At 45.8% G+C, this 14,422-nt stretch overlaps 1 protein-coding gene and 1 pseudogene across 1 annotated transcript in view; both read left to right on the top strand.

Moving 5' to 3' along the window:
* LOC146009233 (alpha-1-inhibitor 3-like) overlaps positions 1 to 14,422 on the top strand; it is a 127,888-nt gene that overhangs the window by 43,243 nt on the left and 70,223 nt on the right. The window contains exons 8-11 of the mRNA XM_083149394.1: positions 342 to 483; positions 3,622 to 3,733; positions 5,873 to 5,979; positions 9,621 to 9,782. Coding sequence (XP_083005520.1) covers positions 342 to 483; positions 3,622 to 3,733; positions 5,873 to 5,979; positions 9,621 to 9,782 — 523 coding nt within the window. The remainder of the gene's footprint in view (positions 1 to 341; positions 484 to 3,621; positions 3,734 to 5,872; positions 5,980 to 9,620; positions 9,783 to 14,422) is intronic.
* Positions 11,065 to 11,182, top strand: LOC146011667 (5S ribosomal RNA; annotated as a pseudogene).

Below are 14,422 nucleotides of genomic sequence, written 5' to 3'. Positions count from 1 at the left end.
AGTTGGGAAGTATGGTATAGTGATACAGATGGAGCCCCTGCCATCCTTGGCCGGGGCTCACCAGACCCTCCCCGCTGGCGAGCGCCGGCGGAAGGGGCTTCACTGAACTGGGATGCGAGTGCGTCTCACACGCTGCGTGTCCTTGCCCGTCTCCACTTCAGGGAGACGGGCAGGGTTAGGGGGGCGCTCAGGGCGGCGAGGGCGACGGTCGGCGACGGCGGGGGAGGTAGCGGGGATCGGAGGAAGGCTCTGTTGCCCCCTGGCGGGGCTGGCGTGATGGCCATGCAAAGATGAAGCTAGCCCCATCATCACCATCTTTATCTCACCTCTCTCCTTTCTAGTTACACCTATGGAAAACCAGTACATGGCTCTGTTAACCTCACCATCTGTCCTGTCAATACTTGGCATAGTTGGAGAACTGAAAGCAGCAGTGAAGAAGATCAAGACGACTCAGAGAAATGCATAAAAATCCGAGATGCTAAGGTGAGAAATGCCTTGTTAAGGATTACTGCAGAATGATCCAAGTAGCCATCCTGATCTGTACAGAAATGATTGTTCTTATTTCCCAACTAATCTATTGAGAAGCCGTGTGACGTATGTGGTGTAGCTAGAAGCCTTCAGACAGGAAGTCTCCGCCTTATGATAGGATAATATAATATAATATATATATCAACAGGGGCTGGCTGGCAACTTTTAGCCTAGGGGGCAAGTCCAGAGCACTGGCCCATAATCAGCCAAGTTACCGCTGGAAGGAATGCTTTTGCGCGCCGTAGGCGCGCCGAAAAATTAGGGGCGTGGCCTATCATAAGGGGCGTTGCCTGTACCATGATTGTATTGTGTACCTGCAGATTGCACATTTTAGCGAACCTTGTAATACCCATTACACATAAAGCCACATGCCGTAATGCCAATTACACATTATGCTGAACACCATGATGCCAGTTACACATTACGCCCAACACTGCGATGCTAATTACTCAATACACCGCACACTGTGATGCTAATTACACATTATGCTGCACACCTTGATGCCCATTACACCCCATACTGTGATGGCAATTACCCAATGCTCCCCACACCGTAATGTCCATTACGCCCCATACCATGATGCCCATTACACCGCACAATGTGATGTCCACAGTGCCAGATATGCCCCCACAGTGCAAGATATTCCGCCACAGTACCAAATACACATATGCCCCCACAGTGCCAGACACAAATGCCGCCACAGTGCCAGATATTCTGCCACAGTGCCAAATACGCATATTCCTCCACAGTGCCAGATATGCCCCCACAGTGCCAGAGACACATATGCCCCCACAGTGCCAGAGACACATATGCCCCCACAGTGCCAGAGACACATATTCCCCCACAGTGCCAAAGACACATATGCCCCCACAGTGCCAGAGACACATATGCCCCCACAGTGCCAGAGACACATATGCCCCCACAGTGCCAGAGACACATATGCCCCCTCAGTGCCAGAGACACATATTCCCCCACAGTGCCAAAGACACATATGCCCCCACAGTGCCAGATATGCCCCTACAGTGCCAGATATGCCCCCACAGTGCCAGATATGCCCCCACAGTGCCAGAGACACATATGCCCCCACAGTGCCAGAGACACATATGCCCCCACAGTGCCAGAGACACATATGCCCCCACAGTGCCAGAGACACATATGCCCCCACAGTGCCAGATACACATATGCCCCCACAGTGCCAGATACACATATGTCCCCACAGTGCCAGATACACATATGCCCCCACAGTGCCAGATACACATATGCCCCCACAGTGCCAGATATGCCCCCACAGTGCCAAATACACATATGCCCCACAGTGCCAGATACACATATGCCCCCACAGTGCCAAATACACATATGCCCCCACAGTGCCAGATACACATATGACCCCACAGTGCCAAATACACATATGCCCCACTGTGCCAGATACACATATGTCCCCACAGTGCCAAATACATATATGCCCCCACAGTGCCAGATATGCCCCCCACAGTGCCAGATACACATATGCCCCCACACAGTGCCAGATATGCCCCCACACAGTGCCAGATATGCCCCCACACAGTGCCAGATATGCCCCCACACAGTGCCAGATATGCCCCCACAGTGACAGAAACACATATGCTGGGGTGAGGGAGGGGGGGGGGAGAGCGCTTACCCGCTCGCTAGCTGCGGGCCGTGCTGCGGCTGGATCAGCTTCTCCAGCCCTCCTGCGCTGGCCGCGGCTTCCAGAACACGGCCGCGGCTACAGGAAAATGGCCGCCGGCCTCCTGCACTGAGAACATGTCCTCAGTGCAGGGGGCCGGCGGCCATTTTCCTGTAGCCGCGGCCGTGTTCTGTAAGCCGCGGCCAGTGCAGGAGGGCTGGAGAAGCTGATCCAGCCGCAGCACGGCCCGCAGCCAGTGGGTGGGTAAGCGTCCCGGGGGGCATATGGCACTCTGCCCCCCGGCCCAGCCCGCCCCTGTATATCAAGGGCTTTAACAAGGTACAGGTTGGAGACATTCTTCACAGGAAGAGGAGCAGCAGAACACGAGGACATGCACTGAAACTAGAGGGAGGAAGATTCAGGGGAAATGTAAGGAAGAATTTTTTCACAGAAAGAGTAGTAGATAAGTGGAATAGCCTCCCAACAGAGGTGGTAGACGCAAATGCAGTAGTACAATTTAAACATGCTTGGGATAAGCATATTGATATCCTTACAAAAAAATAAGGATCAAATATGGTTTGAGGTAACATGTTTAAAAAACGGGGGCAGACTAGATGGGCCAAGTGGTTCTTATCTGCCGTCAAATTCTATGTTTCTATAGACTTCCGGTTTGCTTGTGTTGAACTGTTACTGTCAATCTAGATGTTGCCAGATGTTTTTAGGCATCTAATTAATTAGATGTGTTCATCCATTAGTTCTCTCTACCATAAATGTCTGGGGGTCGGTCTCACCACACTTTATTGCTGGCATGAATTTTTTTTTTTTAGCATCTCCTTATTCTGGTCCACACGCAACACTGTAACATCTGCAGCGTTGCGTGTGGATGTAACGCCGCCCGAATGGTCGCCAGTTTACCCCCCGTCGCACGCTGCGAATGGAAATAAACATTTATTAGCAGCCTTGGGTGTGGGGGAGTTAATTATCAAAATATAACTAACTGCCAACCATCGAATGTTTTCTAAGGTGCACACAGATGAAAGACACCTCTCTGGAATCTTACATCTGCGAGTGCCTGTGCGGGAAGTGGGCGAACAGCTGATGTCAGCTGCCCGCATCACGGGCCGCATTAACATGGGAACGGCCAGAATTTTTATGGGAACACACATGAAACTCTGGGCGTTCCCATGGGCGCAGCCTGTCACCGCCGCCCCACGCCCACCACCCACACTGCTAGGTGTGAACGGGATGCACCCAGCGTCTGCACATGCGCGGACACAAAACATTGCTCTCCCATGTGAACGCGCAGGGGAGCAATCGAATTAGAATAAGGCCCAATACCTGCAGTTGCTGAACATCTACTGTATTCTTTGGAAATCAACTTTTGGCTTCCTCACTTAACCTTGTCATGCATTTATATTAATCATACTTTGCATCTTATCTTTTTGTAGACTGACAGCAAAGGATGCCTGGCCAAGGAGATTGATCTTAGTTTTTTTAAACTTTCGAAGGAAAGTATAGGTTATTTACAGTTTTCAGCTTCACTGACAGAAGATGGCACAGGTAAGAGTTACTGAGGAAACATGATGTTGCATAAAGGTACAGATGGAGCCTCTCTCATCGGAGGAGCTTCCAGCGCGCTATTCAGCACGACACATCATTAATGTATTGCGACATTCACGCGGAATTCTTTAGGAATTTGGTACTAATCAATTAATTTTATGTGTATTTTGTATTCTTATTTCTATGTTTATTATTTTTTATTGTTTTTCATACAGTGCATAATATTCTTATTTAAGTAAATTTCTGTTGTCTGGTGCTGGTTACAGCTGTGGGGGGGACCCCACGCTTTTTTTTTACAAATCCATATTAGTACATTTCCCCCATTATCTTTACCCCGAGCGCCTAGTGGTAATTTTTTTCCAATATATGTCCAATTAGAGGGCAGCATCCCTCTACCACAAAGGCTGGTGGGATATAGACAAAAACACACACAGCTCTCACCCATAGCGCCACAGACACCCTTTGTGCCTAAACTGACCAACCTACAGTATCTGCAGTTTCTATTTGTAGTGGAAGTAAGACATTAAAGAATATTGCATTCTTTTTTTTTTAAATGTGGCGACGATAGTGGCAGCCCATACATAGCCACTACATGGGGTATTTTTTGTAACTACCCCAATAAGGGGGTGGAGTGGCATCACAGGGACAGAGCTTAAACACACCAGAAAACCAGAAAAATAACACACCAGAAAAATAAAACTTTATTTCATACAAGAGCCCACACATACTGTACCAACTTATCTATCTGGATATGTAGATCGGTCCACTTCTCCAGTAGAGTTTCAATTTGTGGGTACCTGGGGAAGGAAACAATACTTACTACTTCCTAGGCGTGGATCGCATCCTCTTCGATCCCTGTAGGCATCCACGTACTTGGCAAAAAAAAGAACACGCCTGTATGCGATGCCCGCAGGTACCGGCAGAAGCCACAGAAGGTTTGTTTACATTCAGCGGCTCCTCCCCCTGAATAGAGCTATTGGGTGCTTAGCGGCCAACTCGGCTCCTCATTGGCCACTAGGGGGCCAATAGCGCTTCATGGGGGTGGGGGTTTGCAAACATTATTTTTTTGCCAAGTACGTGGATGCCTACAGGGATCGAAGAGGATGTGATTCACGCCTAGGAGGTGGTAAATATGGGTTCCTTCCCCAGGTACTCACAAATGGGAGTTCTACTGGAGAAGGGGACCGATCTACATATCAAGATAGGTAAGTTGGTACAGTATGTGTGGGCTCCTGTATGAAATAAAGTTTTAATTTTCTGGTGTGTTTGTGTGTTTATTTGCCTATTGGTTCTGCTGTGAAACCAAGAGTGCCAGCAAGTCCATTAATGTGCCGCATGCCAAGTCCCAGTATGCAGCCCAGGCTTACTGGGACTTATAGTTCCTCAGCAGAACCCAATAGGTTTATCGATCTTTTACACTAACAGCCCTGTGCCCAAAGCCCAGGGGCACCAGGAACAGCACCAGGCTTAAGCCTGGGCAGGGTTAACTCTGGAGGGGGACCCCTTCATTGGGGTGTCCCCACTTCCCCCAGGCTCCCGGCCTGGCTGCCCAGTCTGGTGGTTAATGCTTTTGCCGCGGGACTTATATAAAAAGTCCCCCCCACCCTCGGGTGGGGCATGACTCTGATGGCTAGTTGGGCCCGGTGCTGGTTGCCGAAATACAGGGGAACCCTACTTGTTTTGTATTTGTAAATAGGAATACAAATGTGCCATGAATACAAATTTAGCGTATTTTCAGCAGAGTAAATGTCAAAAATACGTGTAAGCCATCATATTTCATATATGTGAATATGACTAAAATAAGCATACTTTTGTTAGTAAATTTCCCCCAATGTGTCAGCTCTGCATGCTGAGCGATCTGTCACCATCAGTGTTCTCCGGTAAGAGCACTGGCCCTGACCGGCGATCTTACTAGATTTATCCAGCATGCTGGATATTAATCACCGGGCTAAAGCGATGCATGGGGCCATACATTGCTATCGCTATGGCCCCCTACACCCGGAGCGATGAAGGGGTGTTTTCTAGAGTCAGATCGCTTACAAAATACTGTACCCTGAAATCACCCAGTGTGTAGGCCCCGTTAGTCTCCACAATATGTGACAGTAAATTTGTACTAACACAGTATTTATCTTCCTGTAGGTCACACTGAGACAGCCTCAGCTGAACCCTATTTAAAAAAGCACAAATCCATTACATTTGTGGATCCTGCACACTATTACACTACAGGTGCTCCATTCCACATCAAGGTAATTACATTTCCAGAGACATTTGGAGGAAAACATTTCTTTTTGCACTAAATGAATCAAATATAAATACATAGAGTTTATAAGGGTCATCTCTTAGATTATTTAATGACACGACAATTGACAGACAATACATACAACACAGTTAATATACAATAATTGAAGAGAGAAGCGCACCAAAAAAAAAATGAAGAAAAATAATAAAATATTAAAAAGAACTTAATAATGTTAATTAGAGTCGACTTATTAAATGTCAGATTTGTTGACGCAGTCCCTGATTAGGGTGCTACCATCATTAATATGAGGCTCAGATGTTAGACAGGCTTCCCATTTCACCTTCATTAGTATACTGTTAATAAGTACAGATGGAACCCTGAAGTTAGTATGGTTAGTTTGGTTCACTGTCCAGGTTTAGTATGGTTTATAGTAACAGTTCAGTCTTCTATTGGTAGTTTAGTAATGCATGCAATGGTGGAGAATCAGATATTAGTCAGGCTTCTCATTTCACCTTCATTAGTATACTGTTGATAAGTACAGATGGAGCCCTGCAGTTAGCATGGTTAGTTTGGTTCACTGTCCACGGTAAGTATGGTTTATAATAAACAGTACAGTCTTCTATTGGTAGTTAGTAATGCATGCAATGGTGGAGACTCAGATGTTAGTTAGGCTTCCCATTTCACCTTCATTAGAGTACTGTTAAGAAGTACAGATGGAGCCCTGCAGTTAGTATGGTTAGTTTGGTTCACTGTCCAGGGTTAGTATGGTTTATAGTAACAGTTCAGTCTTCTATTGGTAGTTAGTAATGCATGCAATGGTGGAGACTCAGATGTTAGTTAGGCTTCCCATTTCACCTTCATTAGAGTACTGTTAAGAAGTACAGATGGAGCCATGCAGTTAGTATGGTTAGTTTGGTTCACTGTCCAGGGTTAGTATGGTTTATAGTAACAGTTTAGTCTTCTATTGGTAGTTTAGTAATGCATGCAATGGTGGAGACTCAGATATTAGTCAGGCTTCCCATTTCACCTTCATTAGAATACTGTTGATAAGTACAGATGGAGCCCTGCAGTTAGCATGGTTAGTTTGGTTCACTGTCCACGGTAAGTATAGTTTATAGAAACAGTACAGTCTTCTATTAGTAGTTAGTAATGCATGCAATGGTGGAGACTCAGATGTTAGTTAGGCTTCCCATTTCACCTTCATTAGAGTACTGTTAAGAAGTACAGATGGAGCCCTGCAGTTAGTATGGTTAGTTTGGTTCACTGTCAAGGGTTAGTATGGTTTATAGTAACAGTTCAGTCTTCTATTGGTAATTAGTAATGCATGCAATGGTGCAGACTTCCAGCCTGGCCAGACAGAATATGGGATACCTGTAGTTGTCTCACATACCCATCAGGCCTCTCCCCCTCCGTGACCCCCAGCTGCTGGCGCTGGTGCCCAGTATTTTCAGCCTTCTCCAGAGTCTATAGTTCTTATTCTCCTTTTTCTTTTTGATGGTTGTGCAGCCACTTAGATATGTGCAGTTAGGTATTGATGAGTGACCTCCCGGGTGCTTTTAAAAGTCGTCAGTCTAATGCAGGCTTGTCCAAACTATGGCCTTCCAGCTGTTATGAAACTACATATCCCAGCATGCCTTGCCATAGTTTTAACATTCCCTAATAGTAAACCTGTAGCAAGGCATGATTGGACTTGTAGTTTCACAACAGCTGGAGAGCCATCGTTTGGACATGCCTGGTCTAATGCATTTCCCCGCCTACTGTTAGCATCAGCGGCTTCCTCTGCTAACATCTAAGCCACATATTAATGATGGTAGCATCCTAATCAGGGACTGTGCCAGCAGATCTAAAATTTCTTTTTAATAAGAGTCAACTCTAATTAACATTGAGTTCTTTTTAATATTTATTTTTTCTTCATTTCTTTGGTGCAGAAATCTTTAATTATTATATATTAACTGTGTTGTATCTATTGTCTGTCAATTGTCATGTCATTAAATAATTTTATTTTGGAACATACAGTAAGTATGTATTCCCATGTGCGGTGATATATCTTGTTTCTTGGTTTTCTAACTTTTGCGGTTTGAGCACTTTATAATATCACAGCAGCAGGAAATAAAAGTTAATAGCACTAGACTTTTAATATACCGTAATCCTAAATATTGGGTTGCAGCGCCAGACCATTCTTTGGTATATTGATTAGATTATAATTTACAGTAAAAGTTATATATAATGAATCCAGCACAGAGGTTTTGACTCTGATTTGTACACAATGCCGATATTTACACAACTGAGCGATTATTTGCCTACTGGGCCTGTGCCACATGCTCCAGTTTAACTTTGTGAGGCCAATCGCAGTGGGGATATATTACAAAGTGATTGACAAAAGGGGACTGTTTGGAAGAGATAATGCAGAGTCCAGAATCCTGTTGGGGTTACCAGACATGTTAAAAATCTAATTAAAAAATGCAGTTTAATTCGCACTAGAACGTACCCTCCAACTGTAGCGATTTACCCAGTAAAGTACCGTTTTAACGGTCTGTACTGGATAAAATAAACTGTACCGATTGTACCATTTTTTTTTAACAGAAGCTCTGGGTGATTGAGGGTCTCTGGGAGTCGTAGTTCAAAATACCATTGACTGCTCCCCAGGGAGCGTGGTTGAGCTGACGGCCAGGACTATATCTCCCAGGGTGCACAGTGGGGGGACGCAGCGGGCCTGCCTCTCCCTGCTCGGGGATAGGTTGCGCTTGGAGGATGTCATGGCATGGCTGCGGGGAGACTACAAGTCCCGACATGCTGTGTGCGGCCATTCAGCAGTGCCATACTGTTGATTGCTCTACCAGCGCCACCCCAGCCGCTACAGAACAAGCTTACACTGAGATCAAAAAATGGGCTGCATGATGTCACAAGCCGCAGCACGGAGAACCTGGCAGTGGGGAGTGGGGACTAACGGCCGAAGTTTCCTGTTATCTTCCAGCCAGACCCCAGACAGTTGATTGGGCAGAGGTAGGGACAGCCTGCGCAGTTACAGTATCTCTATTTAAAAATGGGACTCTAAAAAATGTTGGATACGAAGTGGAAAGTAAAAGGGTCATGGCCACGACCGCTTTACACGTGGACACGCCCCTCTCTCTCTCTCTCTCTCTCTCTCTCTCTCTCTCTCTCTCTCTCTCTCTCTCTCTCTCTCTCTCTCTCTCTCTCTCTCTCTCTCTCTCTCTATATATATATATATATATATATATATATATATATATATATATATATACATAGCCACATCCACTGTACCAGTTTTTTTGTCAGATATGTTGGAGGGTATGCCAGAATTGATGACATCACTAAACTGTCAAAATATCTGAGTATTGTGTTTCAAAAAATGACAGTTAATAGATGATTGACTGGTGCATTATAACCACTTTATCACTTAACCAGGCTTAATACTGTACATCTGCCCCTTTGTTTGGGACAGACTATAGCTTATTACGGTATATGTTAATTATGCATCTTTATGGACTGGCGGCATTCGATCTAAACTCAAACATTAGTAAACCCTCCTCCGGAAATCCTGCGTCTGCCCCTGACATCATTCTATTACTGAAAATATACAGTTACTTTCATTATATGAAGGTTTTGATCTGCACTTATCATCACCAGGTGCGTGTTATTGATGAGAAAGATCAGCCCATAGCAAATGAAGCCATATCCATATACAGGGATGGAAATAGTAAAAAGGCTGCAAGTCTGGTGACTGACAACAATGGAATTGCTCATGGTGAACTCAACACTACTACATGGGACAGCCAACTATCATTAACGGTAAGTGACTCTGCAACAAGGTGAGGCTATTGCATTTTTCTATTTTATCCATGTACATAAGGAAATAGCCCCCCCCCCCCCCCCATACTGTACTTCTCAGCGGCAGTCGGGGCAGATGTAACATTTGCAGTCAGGGTTATATTTGAGAGAGTAGTATCCAAACTGAAAGCTACTGTACATTGCAGTGTATAAATAAAGCATGCATTTTTTCACTGTTTTAATTAAGCGCACCTGTATGCACTCACATTACCTGCATTAGCCCACTGATCTAACTGAACGCACAGTGCATGTGTATATATATATATATATATATCTAATAGAGCCGTGACAGTGCAGCTATAATTTTTGGTGAACTCTGCATCCCATACAGTTTAGGCTAAGATTACTCAACGCTGAACTGTACTGTATCTTAGCCTGTTGCATCTGTATTACTGTTTATGACAAACTAACTGCGTCTTTGATTTGACGGATGTTTATGGTACCAGCTGGACACCTGCAGATTGTAAACTGCCGTGATAGGAAAAGCAATGTACTTAACTAAATCCTGCCTGTGACCATAATTTGCTTTGTCTTCATTTATATTACTCTCAGTGACAACCTGACAGCGTCTTTGATTAGCTGGGTGTATATGGTACCAGCTTGATATCTGATACTAAAAGATCATACGGGTAGACCACGGCGCCGACCGTTATATACATTAGGAGCGGAGTATAAATTGTACTTTCTTTACAGTGAATACTATACCTGTGTATCCCCTGAAACTGAACCAAAACCCCACCCCCTCCTGTGAGTCTAATCTCAGACATCTGGGATACTGAACCCAATCTCAGACATCTGGGGTACTGAGCATTACCTAAACCCTGTTCAATAAACAGTATTTAAACAAACCCCGGGGTGAACTGGGTGATGAGAACAATCAAACCCTGACACCTAGAACACTAGCCATAAGTTGGACTGAGGGTACATTCGCATTTACATTCAGGCAACGTGCCAAAATCACTTTCTTTTCCTTTTTTCCTCATTCAAGGGAGGATCGCCTTGCCCCCTCTCTCTCATCCGCAATCCTATACATCGCAAGATTGCGGACAGCAGAAGTGGGGTCTAGACATCACATTCACCCTCTTTACTATTCCCTCTAATCTATTTTTCAGTGACTCTCTCATTGGCACCGCTACAATCTGTCTCCTTGCTATGCCCACGTGGTAACAGGGAGGGATTCTTTGTGGCTGGGCCAACAGCAGAAGCAAACTTTAGCTCATTTCGGACCAGCAGTGCTCTCTCATTTTACAGCCATACCTCACTGAACCTCCTGGTACCATCCGAACCCAGAAGCTAAACAGTGATGGGCCGGCCCAGTACCTGTCTGGGGAACTAACAGGGAATAGCCGGTGCTGTAGTACATCATAACAGCAAAAGCCAACACGCTGTGGGAGCGATACGTGATCTCTATACCCTGCCTTCTCTTTCTCTTTATGTCTTAATTTTTACACTCATCCTACCATCCCCCACCACCAACCGAGTGCCACAAGGGGGCGTGTCCTGTTCCACTTTAATTATTTTCCTTGATGATAATGAATTGGATGTCATTATTGATTTATTCTACTTTTTCCGAGGAACATATATTGATTATGAAATTTTCGCGGTGTTTATTTAAAAACCAACCACTGGACAAAGTCTTTGATTTATTGTTTTGGGGTGGAGAAAAGAATCAACTTTTTGAAGCTCACATGATAATATATACTTGAGATTTGTATTTTAGTGTTTAACAATTAAAAGTTATATTTTAATATACAGACACCATATCATACTCAGATTATCTACAAGTGTGCCCCCAAAAACCTTGTCGGGTTCCCTTTGAGTCATCTCCAGACTCCCCCTTTTTTTCAGTTCAGCATTTGAACTCCGTTTTTGGGAGCACCACCAACCATCGACCTTTGCCGCTAAACTGTATAACAGAGCAACGGTGCGCATGTTGGTAACTACCTAATTCTATCTACTATCAATACCAGTGCCAATCCAACTCAACCCCAAAGAAGATATAAATAAAGCTTTCCAGTATTATATTCTACGCAATAAAGCCCAGTATTTACCCTGCATTCTAAAATATTAATAAATATATTTACCCTACTTGCATTGCAACATGGGGCCTTAATTAGGTTTGATCAGTCCCCGGCATATTCACACTGGGGACCGATGTTTTGGCTCTGTGCATTCTCATCTACAGGCAGGGGCGGATTGGGATTTTAAACCAGCTTGGGAAATTTCTCAAAGCAGCCCTTATCGGGGTGGGATCTCATGAGGGGCGTAGTCACCAAGGGGGAAAAGATATGCCCACCTCATACTGTATATCACTTCTCCCCTCCAGGCTGACCACACCCCCTCACGAGATTTCTCCACCACAGTTATGCTGCAGGCCAGTGTGTATGAAAGATTAGGGTTATCCTGCGGGAGGATGAATGGATAGGGTTAGGCTACGTGTGTGTGTGTATGGACAGAGTTAAGGTGCCCACACACTAGAAAGATCTGCGATTGTAAGATGTGCGCATAAATTAGCCTTGATATCTTTTGCCTGTCCTGGACAATAGATTTCAGGCAAGCGCACATCTTTACCAAAGATTTTTCTTAAGATCCCGTGTGCGTTCCTATGGATCTTTTGTTAAATCTTCTGATCTTTCATGCAGCACGTAAGATCAGAAGATTTAGCAAAAGATCCACGGGAGCGCGCATCGGACCAAAATCATCTGTAAACATCGGACGATATATCGGCCGATTTATTGGAAATCGGCCAAAAAATCGTTCTAGTGTGTGGGCACCATTAGGCAATGTATGTGTGTGGATAGGATTAGGCCACAGGTGTGTGTGTGTGTGTGGATAGGGTTAGGCTACGGGTGTGTTTATATGGATAAGGTTAGGCTTCATGGTGTGTGTAGTAGCTACTAACCTGGCCTTCATGTGGATGAAAGGAGCCTGCTTTTTGGGAAGATGCACCGGACCGGGTTTACCTCATGTCACCGCACTTCAGCTCTGGATACCTCCAGCAGGGACCTTTGGTTCTCGGGATCCTTTTCATGAAGCCTTGGCACCCTCCTGAGCTGAAACCCCTGCACAGCCAGCCACACAACCCAGTCAGGGCCTGCAGCCATAAAGAGCACCCCACACCAGTGCAGCTCAGGCCAGCGTGCGAATGCGCTGCCTGTAAGGGATCAGAGGGAGGAGGATGGAGCCAGCGGGGAGAGCAGCCGGTTCTAATGTGTTATGGGCCGGCCAGGGCCAATCTGCCCATCAATGTACTGATATCTATGGATAGACACAGATACACACTGATGTACTGATCCACACTGATACACATTGATGTACTGATATACACTTTAGTAATATATACCAAAATATACTGATACACAGTGATGTACTGACATACACTGATACATACTGATGTACTGATACCAGATCCGGCCCTAAACAATTTGATGCCCATGGCAATATTTTGGCTTGTGCCCCCTAGCACTGCCTCGATGCATACCATACATAGCACTGCAGGTCCAATCCCTCTGCATCCCACTGTGGTGTAGCAGAAGTTGTTACCTGCTCGAGAGGATAGAGGACGGGATATTCTTACATGCGCAGCCTCCCTTCGCCGGCCATCCTATTTTTAATGATCGCATATGCTCTAACATGCGATCATTAACACAAGGGACAGCTCTTGCGATAAGAGCTGTCCCTTGCGATGCGGCCACAACGCTGGACTTCCGGGTCTGAGACCCAGGAGTCTGTCTGTGCATGAGCTGGAGCCAGCCTCAGGGCATGCTGGGAGGGATCCGTGAGGGACAGCACTGCGGTAAGAAGCCCATAGGCTTCTGCAGGTAATCGCCAGCTTTTTCTGGCGATTCCCTCCGAAGCGCTGACACTGTTAGAGAATATAGAAATGAGGTAAAAAAAAAACAGTAACGGCGTTTTTACTGCATTTCTGGGTTAGAGCATCCCGCCCAGAAAGATGCAGAGGAAGCAGAGATACACAGGCCAGTAAGGAAGGTATAGGGAGATGTAGGGAGGGGATAGAAAGACTGTAGGGAGGTTAAAGAGGGATGCCGGGACGGTAGGGAGGGGATAGAGAGATTTGGGGTGGTAGGGAGGGGGATAGTGAAACATGGGCGGTAGGTAAGAGATAGTGAGACGCGGGGCGGTAGGGAGGGGATAGTGAGATGTGGGGAGGTAGAGAGGGGATAGTGAAATGCGGGGCGGTAGGGAGGGGATAGTGAAATGCGGAGTGGTAGGTAAGGGGTAGTGAGACGTGGGCAGTAGGGTGGGGATAGTGAGACGTGAGGCGTAAAGGAGGGGATAGTGAGATGCAGGGTGGTAGGTAAGGGGTAGTGAGACACAGGGCAGTAGGGAGGGCATAGGGAGACAGTAGGGAGGGGACAAAGAGATGAATGGTAGGGATGACATAGTGAGAGGCAGGATGGAAGAGAGGGTATAGTGAGATGCAAAATGCTAGGAAGGGCTTAGTGAGTTGCAGGGCAGAAGGGAGAGCATAATGAGACACGGGGCAGGAGGGAGGGCATAGGGCGGGATGTACTAAAGGGAAAATGCAGTAAAAAGGATGTTTTACCGCATTTTCCTATGTACCAATACCCGTCCGCCCA

This window comes from Crinia signifera, chromosome 6, assembly GCF_055691185.1.
Source record: "Crinia signifera chromosome 6, ASM5569118v1, whole genome shotgun sequence".
Classification (NCBI taxonomy): domain Eukaryota; kingdom Metazoa; phylum Chordata; class Amphibia; order Anura; family Myobatrachidae; genus Crinia; species Crinia signifera.
This window is presented reverse-complemented; position numbering and strand designations above follow the sequence as displayed.